The sequence below is a fragment of the Ciconia boyciana genome, chromosome 8 (genome assembly GCF_034638445.1).
Source record: "Ciconia boyciana chromosome 8, ASM3463844v1, whole genome shotgun sequence".
Lineage (NCBI taxonomy): Eukaryota > Metazoa > Chordata > Aves > Ciconiiformes > Ciconiidae > Ciconia > Ciconia boyciana.
Window position 1 is genome coordinate 28,932,949 of NC_132941.1, and position 13,953 is coordinate 28,946,901.

Genomic DNA, 13,953 nt, shown 5'->3' on the forward strand with positions numbered 1-13,953 from the left:
AGCAGGGTCTGGGAAGTTAGCGGAGCCTTTAATGTGCTGGAGGTTTTTTTTATTCTTGCCTGAAAGATGTGCAAAAATCCAGGAATCTCCAAATGTCCCACTTGTATTTGTTTCTTAGTTTGCAGAATGCCTTTCACCATAGCAACTAGGTTTGATTTCCTCAAGCGCATGAATTTTAACAGATTTGTGGCGAGGGGGGGAATGGACCCAAAACCCTGAGCTAAAGCAAAGGTTTTGCAGTATGGCCAGTAGCAGGAGCATCTCTAGATTTGGCTTGTGAAGGAGGGGGACTCTGGAGGGAGAGGATCTCAGCTGAACAAAGGCTTGCATCTGGCCCCAAATAGTTTTATTTGCAAGAAATCAGACCTGACAGATTAATTTAGACTATTGCTGAATGTCATGCTCCCCACTGCTGCATCACCCTCTGGCAGCTGAGGTGGCTTTGCTGCAGTTTTATGAGGAGCTGAGGTTTTGCATGGCAGCAGTCAGAGGAGAAGGATCAGCTGCTTCCATGTTTGCAGAGCTCAGCTGGAAACCTCGTACTCTTCCCACCCGTGGAGGTCATGAGGGCATTATGGACTGTATGAAGCATGCTTCTCTTAGGGTCTGCAGATGAAAACCAGCTGGGGAGAGGCAGGAAAATTGCACACATTAGTAGGAGGGAACAGAGCTCCAAATGATCTTGAGAAATCAGGCAGAAACAAATGGGCTGCTGCAAACAAGGGCAGGTCCAGGATGGAGCAGTGGCATCGGTGCAGGATGGAGAACTGCCTCGATACCGGCCCCATGGACCAGGGTTTGGGTTATGGGGGACTGCTCCAGAGCACAAGCCACCTGAGTGAGTCTGTGGAAATAAAAGAAAGAGGCAAATGTCTGTAAAGTAAACCGCTGACTATGCTTAGCACTCAGCCCCCAGCTGAAGTACTTGTCCAGTTTTGGGCACCATGGATGGGTGCAAAGAGCCCAGAAGCAACAATAAGATAATCGGAGGGCTAGACAATGTCTGCGAGCTGAGACTGAAAGACTTAGAGTTGTTTTGAGGCTAATAAAGGTAAGGAGGATGACAACAGATAGGAAAAACTCTTTAAGCATGTGAAAGCTTTTGCCAGTAGTGGATACTCTATCCTCCATGCTCTGATGGTAAGGCGAGAAATAATGGGCTTAAGTTGCAGCAAGAGGTTCGAAGTGTTGGGAAGATCTTTGTAATGGGAAGGATAATGAAGCACTCCCCTAGAGGAGCAGGAGCAATGGGGATCTTGGTTCTTCAGAGGGAGCAGAGACGTTAGTCCAGGATCTGCCAGCAATGAGCTTTTTCTGCCTCGGGGAATGAGAGGACGGTGGAGTCAATGACCTCTTTTGGTCCTTTCTTCAGCCTTTTGCTTTATGATTACTGTGCGAGATATATGCAAAACACCCATGAGATGGCATTTGCGAACATACCAAAAGCTTCTTGGCATTTATGTGGCATTTACTTTGGCTCAGTAAAATAATATAAAAATGAAACCTCCCATCTTATACGCCTAGGATCTTTCTCCCCAAACTCCATATGTGCTTCTTGCTCTTATATTGGTGGTACTTTTCCACATAGAGATGGTTATATTGTTATTGCTTTCTGAGGGATGGCACCGGTGATTTAATTGGAAGGGCTGTTCCTGTGTCATGAGGAGATACCCCTGACTTGCATCCCGTGTTGGGCTTGTGCCTAACCCAAGATGCTTGCTTGTCTGTAATTTCAGGTCTTGGTGGTTCATGGCAAAGCTTGCGGATATAAATGACTCGAGTAGTAGCAAGCTGAAAGTGAACAATAAAGGAGTTAGTGCTTTGCTTATGATACAGATCAGCTGCACTACCAAAAGGTAGGCCGCTGGGACTTTTATGGCCAGATCTTCTCCCTCCTGAAGTCTGCATGCTTTATTCTTCCTAAGGAAAATGAGGTGAAAGGGCCTCTGCTGCCATCTTTTAAAACCTGCCAGAGGTTGAAAGAAAATGAGAGGGGAAGGGGTGTTCCTCACGTTGTCTGGGTGGAAGGACTCGATGCTATATTGGTGATGGAGAGACACTCCAGAGCCAGCTGCACACTTGCAGAACAAAACAAACAATCCGCGTACGCCCACTGAGCTTTGTGGCTGATGCTTGGAGGCCTTGGCGCAGGCAGCGTGCTCATGGTGACGGCCCAGATGATGACTGCTTTCTCTCTCTGCCCTTCCTAACCCTCGCTTCCGCCCTTGCCTTGTGACTCTGCATGATGTCTTAATGTTGTAACACCTGTGCAGTAATGGAAGGTGCTGGATGCCTGGCCAGCGATCCTTTAAAAAGCCATGAAAAGGAAGCAGTTGCTAATTTGGAGGAGAGGTGGGGACTGCCGGGAAGAGCCGCCTCTCTGGATGGGTGCCTGTCTACCTGCTTTTCCTACACTTCTTGTGCATTATTGCTGGCAAGCTTCCAAACACAATTAAACCTCTGACAGATAATCATTGGCGGAGTGGTGTCCAGAGTGAATAATACAGGAATCAGATACTTCTTTTTTGGCACCAAACTGTTTCAGAAAATGTATTTTGAAAGTTGAAAATAGAAGAAAAAAATCTGTTAATTGAACAAACTCCTCAGATCTTGACACATTGCCCGTTTGTGTTTCATCTTCAGGGAGCCACCAGGGGATTTGGTTTGGGGTTTGTCTGTCGTAGCTTGGGGGAGTTTAGGTCACAAATGGAAAGGGATTTGGTGCATTTCTCAGGACGAGGAAGAAGGAGCTGTGCCAGCACGTACTGTAGCCTGGGAACTGGGGCAGCTTCTGCCCTTTTGTGCTGTGGAGGTAACAGCCTTCTGTGGACCACTGGGGTGGTCAACAGGGAGGTGTTGGTAGCATAAATCCACAAAGCTGAAACGGGGCACAGGCAGGCTGGCCCTTGAGGTCTCTCTTTTACCAACAGCTTTCCATTGCTGAACTGTGTTCACAAGTCAGCCTGCTGAGGAGTGACAGAGGTGCTCCTCAGACCTGAGAGGCCCTGACAGGTCTGTGTGGGAGGTCGCAGGAGTAAGGCGCGTTAAGCAGGTAGGTGGGATCCCAAAAGCAGGGTTGGAGGCTGTGGTTCGTGCAGCAAAGGAGGTTAATCAGAAGAGCTCCGATGGATAGAGTTTGCTGGATTACAGTGGACTCTTCTTAGAGTCCATCAGTGTTTCTGAGTGTTACTTTCACATTTCTAAATCTTTTTTTTTTTTAATTTTTAATCCATCAATGTTTTTTGCCATCAGTAACTTTTCCTCTATCAATCCTTTTTGTTTAATGCTGGTATCAGCCCTGTAACACAGCAGTTTGCTGAAGAGTCGTCGCCTTCCCTGCTGTAGCTGGCATGGGTACTGCAGTTGTGCTTTAGCCAGATGATTTGGAAAAGCGATTGTTCTGTGCTCTTCTGCAGTGTTTTCTGTCCCAAGCTGTGGACGCGTAATACAAACCTTAATTCAAATGTATAATCCCTTATGAGATGTAAAAATAGCCTGATGTTTATTTGGGCAAGTCACAGCCCATGGTCTGATCCTGTCTGGGTCCCTCCCCTCCCTTGTAGTGTAAGATAGTGCAAGAAGGGTTTGGGGGGTTGTGCTCTGCTGTGAGTACCGCTGGGAATGTCCAGGGGAGGGTGCAGAGAATCTGAAAACAAACAGGTTTCATTGCTCCACGTTGAGGCATCTCTTCAGAAATGCCGCTTAATTTTTCTCCATGCTTGTCATCGGGTGCCTGGGATTTTGTTTGCTTCTTCCCTTCCCCAAAGGGACAACAGCACCGTAGCATGCTGGTTTCCCACGGAAAGCAACCTCCCGTCCCTCCCGGCTTTCTGAGTTCATTTACCGCTGCTCCCGATCAGGACACGCTGGGGGTAGTGGCTGCTGGCGGGCGAGCTGGTGACTGTTGTCACTGTGTGCAGAACAGATGAAGCTGTAAAGCCTGCGGCTCCTCTGAAGCTTGAGTTTAATCTGCTGGTTTGAGCTCTCTTCGCACTGCTGTCTGCTGCTGGACCCTGATTCCTGGCATGATCTTGCATGGCCACAGCACCGGGTTGCCTGTCAAAGGTGATCCTCCTGCCCGTGTTCTCCCGTGGAGGCAGAGACAAGTGGTACTCAGCCTGTCCGCGTGCCCTCCTGGAAGGGATCTTTTGGTGGATAAACACCTTCAACCTGGGTGAAACAGAGGAGAAGGGATTGCTGGCATCCCGTCCTCAATGTGGACTGCGCAGCAGGAATGACAGTGAGCTCATCCGCAACTCATTCCCGGAGCTGCAAGCCTCTTCCTTCCTGCGTCTCAGAAGTTGCTAATTTCTGTTCTCATTCCAGATATGGAAAATGGGACCCCCCCTCAGCTCCCCGCTGAGGGCAGCCGGGTTTCTTAGGCTGATTGGTCACAGGCTAATGACATTACATGCCTCTGCTCGCCCGCAGCGCTGATTCACCCGGGACAGTTTTGTACTGTTAATCTATAATACCCCTACCCTAAGGCACTGCTTTCTGTGGCTGGAGTTCACAACAAAGTGAGCTCCCCACAGATTTGGGGGGGGGGGGGGGGTGTATGCATTTTATCCTGTGATAATGCTGTTCTTTGGTGGTAGTTTTTAATTGCAAGGCATTGCAGTGAATCGTTGTTCCCTTGGCATTTCTGATCACTGAGGCTCTCAGCAGAGCTGCTTGGACTTTTTATTAATTCAGGATGGGTCCTTTTTGGCTGACTACTGTAGACAACGTAAAGCTTTAAAAACTGATCAATAATCCTGATGGTAGCAGCAAAATCCAGGCCAGGCGGCGTGAGTGCAAGCCAGAGATTACGTGAAGGAAGTTTTAAATACCTCTTACTCCCTTCCCATGTCTGGACTTATTTTGTCCTCCTGCTGCCCAGTGCCTCTCCAGGCAAATCTATTAATATTTCTCATGCTTGTTGAGCCCGTGACAGGTGATTTAAAAGCACCAGTTTGTGTTGGCATCTCCGCTCTTCATAACTGGAGCTGAAACGCATTGCTGCTGTCCTTACATGGATTAGTGCTGTGATTTATTGCTGTTGTTTCCAGGTTTGAACACAAAGGTGCTGTCTCATTCTGGGAGGGTTGTCTGCGGGAATCGAGCCCCCGAGGATGGCCGCTTGACAAATACCCGCGCTCTGGAACACAACATCATTTAGACACGTTTTAACTGCTTCATCGAGGAATCATCCTCCTTTGCATTTGTTTCTACAGTGCTTCGGTAAAACCTAATTTACAGGCTTAGGCAAAAGGGGGAAAAAATGCGGAAAGGAGGCATCCCGGTTTTGATCTGTTGCTCTGCCTTTGATAAGGAAGTTGTGGTTTGGGGGCTGAAGTTTGTACTAGCATTTTTGGCTCAGGCTTGCAAGGAGTGAGCGGTTTGATGTGTGATTCTTTCTCTTCCAAAACAAGTCTTCAGCCTCTGTCTTCCTTCAGAAAATGATTGTCGCACCCCAAGGGAGCCCTGCTGTGTAATTTGCGGGTAATAGAGAGGAACGGACCTCAGAGGAAGAAGGGTTTCCAGCATCTGAACAGAATTGTCTTAAATGAGAGAAATTGGGGTGTTAGGAATGACAGGCGTGCTGCTGGCTTTTCCTGGCTCAGAATAAGTGACTTTGGGGGAGAAATGGAGAAGAGCTTGCCTTCTGGGAGCTACTGCAGGGCTGCCTGCCTTTCATCGTTCCCTGCACGGTTGTGTCCTTAACCCAGCCTCCCAGAAGGGAGAGGGAGAAGGAGGAGCGTTTGCACTTGTGGGCCTATGGTAGTTTGCAGGCTGATATGGGTTATCTATGGACCAGTACGCTCCCTCTCTCGGGGGCTCATGGCTTTCGGGAAAGGCGGCGTGGCTGCAGTCCCTGCCATCCCCTGCAGGTCTAGGATACTACTCCCAGGAGGATGCTGTGCTGCTCTCTAGGCACCTGCTTCCTCCCCGTGGGAGATGCCATGTCCTAGACATCCTTGCTGAGTGATTTCTGAGCCTTTGGCTGTGGTTTGAAAGGCAGGGAACATCTCTGGCATGTTTGCTTAGAGGTGCGGGGTCTGGGGTTAAAAGTTAACAATACTCTTTCCTTATTTGGTGCTAATTTAATTTGGGAAGGCAGCAGGGAGACAGAGGGCACTTAATCTGGTAAGTGCTATTCCCTTGATGGGAGTTAGTAGCTTGCACAGCGTGCGTGGGGTTGACTTCGTAAGCTGACCTTTACCTCCATCAAGTTCATTTTCATTTATAATATTAAAAAAAAAAAAAATCCCAACCCCCAACCTCTTATTTATTCTTTAGGCAGCGCGGATATAAATCCTTCAGCATGTTTGGATTTATAGAATTACTGTGCTTTTGCTGAGCCTCACGTCCCACTCCAATCAAATGACACGGCTTTCGGTAACCGTGCGGGTGATTGCGTTTTTCCTCCCCCTGCCTCCCTTCTAGCTGCTCCTGATCCACGCCTCCTCGTGCTCCCTGCAGCCTTTTTGGGGAAGGGTGGGCCCTTGGCACCCATGGGAAGGGACAGGAGGGGGACTAGGCAAGTCTTAGGGTTATCAGCATTTGTGCATGAAGCGTAATAACCTCCAGGTATCATCTTTCTTGGCCCAGAATAAAAAAAATGCTAAAATGTTTTTATAGGAGGCATTTCCTCAGCTGTGCTACAGGCCTCCTCCGAAACCGGAGCGTTTCCGTGGTGGCTGGGGAGAGGGGAGAGATATAAATATATTTCTCAGCTCTGCTTGGCTTCTCCCCAAGATAAATAGAAGTGAAAGTCGAAAGTAGAGGCTTGGCCTTCTGAAATCTTTTCCCGAGCCCCCGGGGACCCAAGCGCAGGATGCTTTTGTGACGGTAAGCCAGCTCCCGGTGTTTTGGGGGTCTCAGAGGATGATGTTTGAGGAGCCTCTCTCCCACTGCCCGAGGCAGGTCTCAGCCATACGGTGGCTCGGCTGTGATCCCCACGCCTGGCGTCCTGTAGCTTCTGTTGTGGGAAGCCTCAGGGAGCAAAGAAGCATCAGTGAGAAGCCAGCTTGAAACAAGAGCAGAAAAAAATGTCTCTGGTTGTCCTCTAAATCTTGTAGCATGTTTACTCTCAGAAAGTACAGCTACATTACCAAAAATCAATAGTTCTAGCAGCGTTCTCCCTGGGAAACACACACACGCTCGGACACACGAGAGGTGGTAGGTCTTAAAAAAGCCAAGGGAGTACAAAGTGCTTTGGTACAAGGGTTTTGCTTCACTTTTAGCAGTGTACAAATGGAGGGCCCTTGACCTGGGCAGTGTCTTCTGGGACTTTCTGATTGTCTTTCTGGTCCAATGTGCCTGAGGCTGTGCGAGGCAAGAGGGTTGGAGGGAGGGTTTGTCTCATTAACTAATTTTTGCTTTGAAATACGTGTGTTTTGTACAAAAAACAGGTCATGGTGTGCAGAGATAATATAAACAAGTATTTGAAAGACTCTTCCTTTCACTGTTTTGTGTAAAGGTTTGACTTCCAGGGCTGCTGAAGGGACCAGCACATTCCAGCGTTTCGTTTGTTTTCTTCATGTTTGCAAATACTTCATTCTACAGGAATAAATGCATCTCATCCCCCTTCTCTTTTAAAAAAATCCTTTTCAAATTGTAGTATCTCCTTGCTTACCAGCGCACCTACCGCTCCCTCCGTTAGGAATGGAGAGAAATGAGTTCAATTTTTCCTGGGTGGAGAGTGCTTTGTGAAGGAAAGGAGTGTCGATATGAATGACCATTTTGACAGAGTCGGGTGTTAAGGTTTGGGGTGAGCGGGCACGCTGGCAGCAAGCACTGCAGCAAGCCCTGGAGAGCTGGAAATCATCCTTCCCTCTCGGATCAGCCAAAACAAAAAGAGAAAGGAGACCAACCCCTTTTTACTACCATATCTTATTAATGAGACATTTTATCCTAAGTCCTCTAACATGAACTACGCAGGCTTTTGGGAACATAATTAATCTTTAATTGTATAAATCTTTAATTGTATAAAATGGAGTTTGTATGGCTGTAGTAATTTCTCTTCTCTCTTTTCCTCCTCTCCCTGTTTGAGACGCTCCCTTAGCACAACTTCTTTTCAACAGGGTGCCCTGCTTTAGGGCAGCGGCCGCATGGAGCTGCACACACAGTGTCCCTTGAAGCCAGGCTGCTGCACTGGGGCCTCTTGCTGGGACAGGGACCTGCGTGACCCCCGTGGCGGGGTGCCTGGCTCCTGCCGAGTACGTGCTCAGAAGAACTGGCAGCAAGTTGCGGCTTAATATGAGTCTGAGTGATTAGCAGCAAATTACTTCGGGCCCTGTGCAAAGTAAGTCCTTGTGCCAGGGTCTTAAGGGACAAGCGTCACCCCAAAGGCAGGATGAGCTGCAGGGAGGTGCAGGTGAGCCGGAGGCTGCCCACTGCCTCTCCTAGGCAGGCACGCTGTGACTAAATGGTCTGCTGCAAAGAAACCCAGTTCTTCGTGGCATTTGTGCTAACCCAGGTGCTTTTTGCAGAAGCAGCTTGAGGGTTAACTGCCTGTGCTGCCACGCAGGCAGGTCCGGGGAGGAGGAGGTGGTCCCTGGCAGGTGGGCTGCTGGCAGCAAGAACTCTGCAGCATGTCTGACTGCAGCTGCAGCCATTTCAAACCAAAGCAGGGGCTTAGCAATCGCTGAGAGCTGGCTTGGCACGCATAAATACCCCTTCTCTTCAGAGGTGCCGTTCTGCCGTTCTGTGTGTCAATGGGGAATTGCTGGCCTCAGCCAAATCCTGAGTGGAGAGTTGTCTGGGTGAGCTGGCAGTCTGGAGCAGGGGCTGGATTCATCACGGTGCCTGGCGTCTGGTCTGCAACCCACATACCTTGGTGGTGCTCCCTGGCTGAAGCCCTACTTGCTCTGCCCTGAAGATGGGCAGGGAATCACTTTCTCTAAGTCACTTTCACTTTGTGGAGGAGTGACAGCGAAACCAGGAATTGTCCTGAAAGCAACCTAGCTGGTTCCCTTGCAAAAAGGGGTATTTGCAAAGTAGAATACCCTTGGGAGAACCAACAAAAGAGCAGTCCTGCCCAAATCAGTGCCAGGCAGAGCCAAATGCCTTTTTGGAGGAGGAGAAGTGCAGCCTTTCAGATGCTGACTAGGTATTTGGGGTTTCGATCATTCACTGTATGGAGGAATTGATGCACCACTGGCTCTAGGAGGAGGTGTTGTAATTAATGCGTCAGCCTTCGCTGGCCCTTGCATTCATGCCTTCTGTAATGGCAGGAAAGGGTGCAACTGTCTTGAGCCAGTGCCTGCAGGGACAGATAGAAAATTCAATAGCAGACAGATGGAATGGACATTTCAGAGATCTCCACGTGGGGAGATGTCACTGCTCAGGCCCTCAGTGACTCATAGTGCTCCCATTAAGCGGAGTTTTGAAATTAGCGTCTCCACCGAAGAGCTTTTCCTAAGGCACGACTGATGTTTCCAGGTAGAGCAATTTCCTGCGTCTTAATGGAACGGGAGGAGCACTTTGTGCTTGGACATGATGCCTTTCCAGCAATATTGCTCAACTTCCCCATAAGAAATTGTGATGCCATTTTTTTGGTCTGCTTCGTACATTGGATTAATCAGCAGAGGCACGCCCTCTGGGTCCCAGAGTTGGCTTGCTTTCATTAATTTGCACTCAAATCTTTGCCGAACAAAGAAGGATTTGTCCAACAAAGCGGGGTCAGTGCTGGGATGAAGAGCCTTGCGCTTCTAGCCTGCTAGTTTGAATTAGGACTGAGCCGTAACTGTAAATCTTACGTCCTGTGGCCTGGATTGGTAAAAATGTCCTGGCCTCAATCCTTGCTTCTGCAGAGCCTGTGACCTCAAGAGCCACCCCGAGGTGGTGGCCTTTGGGGCGGTGAATAGCCTCCCCAAGCTCCCTAGATGAGACACAGAAAGCAAGGTAGGGAAGGTTTGAACAACTGCTGCTGTAGATAAAGTGGTGTTCATTTCATACTGTTTGCTTTAAAGGCTAAGTGCAGTCTCTAGGGGGAAAAATAATTTAAAGAATAGTTTCATTAAAGGAAAAACAAGTCTATGAGTAGAGGCTTTTTGCAGGGCCGGCTCTTGTGAGAGATCCGTGGACCAGCTGCAGGCTGCATTCCTCTAGGTGCCCCTCAAATGTTTTTTCTCCTCTCTTTCAGCTCTTCGAGAACTTCTGCTTCGGAGAGGTGCAGCTGGACTCGGTGCGTCTTTCCCAGAGGTTCTCCTCGGACGCCTCTGGCTACTATGCGACGTCTGGGCAGCTGACCTTCTCCTGAAGTCGCAACGCAGCTGCCGCAGTGGGTCCGCTCATTGGTGGAATGTGTTTTTACAGGACATGAATTTTGAACAGGAACCCAGGAACGCCAAGCAGGGATGTCCTGTGACTCCTCAAAAGCACATTGGAGCTGGGAACCATGGCATTTCCCACAGCTTTTCCTACACGTATTGCCTGCCCTCCCTTCAGGGGAACCGGAGTCCTTCCACCTCCTTTCCCTATTGGTAACCAAAATGTCACAAAGTTGCCTGTTTGATGTCCATCGCCTGTTTGTTTTCGAAGAAAACAACTAGAAAAACTGGTGCAGGTGGCTTTTGGGGAATCACTGATGTTTAAGCATGGCTTTGTTTCAGAAGAAGGAAGTTTGTTCTTAAAAAAAGTATTTAAAATCCAAGAGAGCTCCCCGGAGCATGATTTAATGATATTGAGGTCAGGCATTGCTTGGATCTCCAGCAGCGTGCCTGTGTGATGTAGATCTCCAAATAAATTAATTCCCTTCAAAAGCAAAGTGTTTATCTCCTGTTGCATTGATAGTTTCTGTAATTAAACTTCCAGCACACAACTATGTTAATAAGAAAGCATTTATGGTAAGAGCTCTTTCTGGTGACCATTTCGGAGTGTGTCAAAAAACATACGCCTTGTAGGTGGTTTCTCCGTTAAAAGATGAGCAAAACTCTTTGATACCATTGTGAATCCTTCAGAGATCTGAAGACGACTGTTTTTTCTTGTAAATCTCCCTGTTCGGTAAGAATAGCGACACAGGCTTTCAACTTGCCTGAGGATGAATGCTTTGAAAAATGGAAGATGCTGGTGTTTAGTTGTTTTGCAACAAACTGGCGGGGCAGCAGCTGCTGCTGCCCATTCCTAGTTGCTGCATGAATGTGGAATTGCGCTGTCATCGAGGCAGAGAGCGTGTTAGCCAGGGACAGGGCTGCTCCAGCAGCACCCGCTTGTATGAGTGATCATTTTTAGGAGGTTTTCATCCCGTTTCCTCCCTCCCGAAGTGAGCTGGCTGTGTGGCTGTGGTCTGACTGCATGCACAAACAGCAGTGGGAGGTGGTCAGGATTCGGGGTGGCTTTTTTTTTTTCCCCCAAATACCTTGGTTGTATTTCCAAGACCAAATTGCCAATCTCTGCTTGCAAGCCTGCCTACCAGGAAATCAAGTCAGCTGTGGTTTTGCTGGTTGCCCTTTACTCTGGAGTCTGCGCTTGTACCCAATTACAACCGTTGGGCTTTTTGTCTCTCCTTTTCCTTGCATCTGAACGCCTTTGTGTTCTCCAAGTGGAGGAGGAAGGGCCACCTTCAAAACCATTCGCTCGGTGAGCAGAGCACCGGTGCGCTCGCTAGCAGCCCGATGCAGGGAGATGCGGAGAGCACTTAACACCGGTTGCTGTCATCTGTCTGCCAGCCTGAAGAGGTACTTGGCAAATCTCCTCAGCTGCCCAAAGAACAGACCTGGGAGCTGCTTGCACAGCTGCCAGCCGTGCTGCCTGCTGCAGGAAGGGGAGATGCACCTCGGAAAGCTTCTGACTGCTGGGTTTTTAACAACCCTCACCAAGCAGCTGAGCACTACAGGACATGGGGTGCTGTTTGCACTCTGGTTTTCCTTAATAGGGCATTGGTGGCATTTCTGTCACACCTGCTTTCCTCCATTGTCACCTAATACTGGCAATTCTGATTTCTTCTTCTTCATTGAGGTGGACTTATAGTCTTCCCACCTCCCTAACACAAGAGTAGCTTTGACCTTGCAAACAGCATCTTAGCATGGCGGCAAACACAGCTTTTCTACAAAGAAGGGCCGGCCGATCTGAGGATATTCCTCCACTTCCCACTAATGTAGACATGTCTTAATGACAATTACTTCTGTGACCGTTTGGAAGTTGGTTGAATTTCGGTGGTAAGTGGCTTATCCCACTGCTCTAGCCTGGCACGGCTAAATTCGTTTCACGCTTCTGTCCCCAGCAGAATTAAGGGTTCTGGTCTGTTCCTCTCATGCGTGGAGTCGTAGGTTAGGCTGTGATCCAGCAAACTGTTGTGCATGTACTTAAATTTACACCTCGCTTGATCCCCTTGTATAATGTTAAGCACGCACGTGAGTCTGGTCGAGTGGCAGCTCCGCTTTGCCAGTAGCGCTTTTGAAACGAAAGTGCTTATTATACAAATGAGAGGGGCAGAGTTGGGTGTTGTATCCCCTGACCCTTACGCAAGGGAGCTACTCATGTACATAAAACACACCTACTGCTTTTCAGGGGATCGTGGCCAGAAGAATATGGATTTACCATGGATGGTACGATGGATTTACCAAGGATTTTCCCTTTTCTATCATTATTCATAAATATAATTAGAACAGTTTCATACTGAGCATGATAAAACTGTGTTTTATGCATGGTCCTGCACTGATGAATTGAAATCCCGTTAGACCAGGCAGTGCTACGGGTTTGCAAGATACAACCTGATACTTTAGAACTTGCCTAATACTTGTTAAAATTGAAATCTGCAGCTCTGCTTCTTTCCCCCACCTAGGCTGTGTTGGAGGCTGGCTTCCCCGCTTGCAGATCCCCGTGTCCTTATTGCGCAGAGGAAGAAGAAAGTTGTTTTATGCCGTTGTTTTGCTCGGCAGCAAGCCTCACTGGAGCCCAGGTCAGGAGTGCGGCTCATCATTAACCGTAAAGTTGAAAATAACACCGTTTTCTTAAACGCGGCACCTGGAAGCTGTATTTCCAATTGCAGCAGTCATGCTTAGGGTCAGCATTGCTGCTTCAGGGGCAACGTGTGCACCTGCTGTGGGCCGTAGCTGCTGCTTTTCCTGTAAGGAAGTGTTTTCTCTCCATGCCAAGCATCCTCGCAGGGAGAATAAAAGCCATGTGTGTTGCTGGGAGCTCCCTGGCTGCAGCTGCGAAGGAGCAGTGGGGGCGCGGAGCCCCGCACCCCCGCTGCTCCTTTGCAGCTGCAGCTGGGGTGAGTTGTCACCGTCCTTCCGGAGATGTCCCTGCAAGCAGCTTTGTGCCCACCCTGCCTGCCTGCCTTCCCCCGGCTGAGGGGAGGGGAAAACCCAAAAGCAGTGGTCCGAAACCCGCTCTGCTCCTCGGCCTTCCTTGGGGCAGGGGTGGACGTCTTCCCCAGAGCCCCAAAATGCTGTGCTGGGGTGGCCGAGGGACGGGGGCATCGCAGGGACAGGGGTTGGAGCATGGGGGATGGCAGGGACAGAGGATAAAGGATGGGGACAGGGGTTCGAAGATGAGGGATAGGGATACAGGGTAGGGGTTTGGTGAGGATGGAGGGTGAGGGCTGGAGGGTAGGGGCACGGCAGGGGTGGGGGCACCACAGGGATGGGGATTGTAGGATGGAGCACAGCAAGGACAGGGGATGCAGGATCGGGGGACAGGATGGGGACAGGGGACGTGGAATGGGGGGTGCAGGATGGGGACAGGGCAGGGTCAGGAGGTGTGGGATGGGGACATAGTAGGGACTGGGAATGTAGGACGGGGGAGGCGGGATGGGGATGTGGCAGGGATGGGGACATGGTAGAGACCAGGGATGCGGGATGAGGGGTGCAGGATGGGGGTGTGGCAGGGACAGGGGATGCGGGACGGGGACAAAGTATGGACCAGGGGTGCGGGATGCGGGACGGGGACAGGGCAGGGACCGGGGCTGCGGCCGGGCCGTGCCGGCGGCTCCCCCGCCCCGGTGCCGGCGCGCAGGTG

The 13,953-nt window shown here is 49.7% G+C and overlaps 1 protein-coding gene across 2 annotated transcripts in view; it reads left to right on the top strand.

Annotated features, from left to right (window-relative positions):
• Nucleotides 1–10,763, top strand: part of ASCC1 (activating signal cointegrator 1 complex subunit 1) — a 38,734-nt gene extending 27,971 nt beyond the window's left edge. The window contains exons 10-11 of one of the 2 annotated variants that reach the window (XM_072869718.1): nucleotides 10,133–10,174; nucleotides 10,306–10,763. In XM_072869718.1, the coding sequence (XP_072725819.1) occupies nucleotides 10,133–10,174; nucleotides 10,306–10,476 (213 nt within the window). In that variant the 3' untranslated portion in view covers nucleotides 10,477–10,763. Of the gene's footprint in view, nucleotides 1–8,069; nucleotides 8,793–10,132; nucleotides 10,175–10,305 lie in introns of those variants that run through there. The other variant, XM_072869719.1, reaches the window with a different exon arrangement.
• The last annotated feature ends 3,190 nt before the right edge of the window (nucleotides 10,764–13,953 follow it).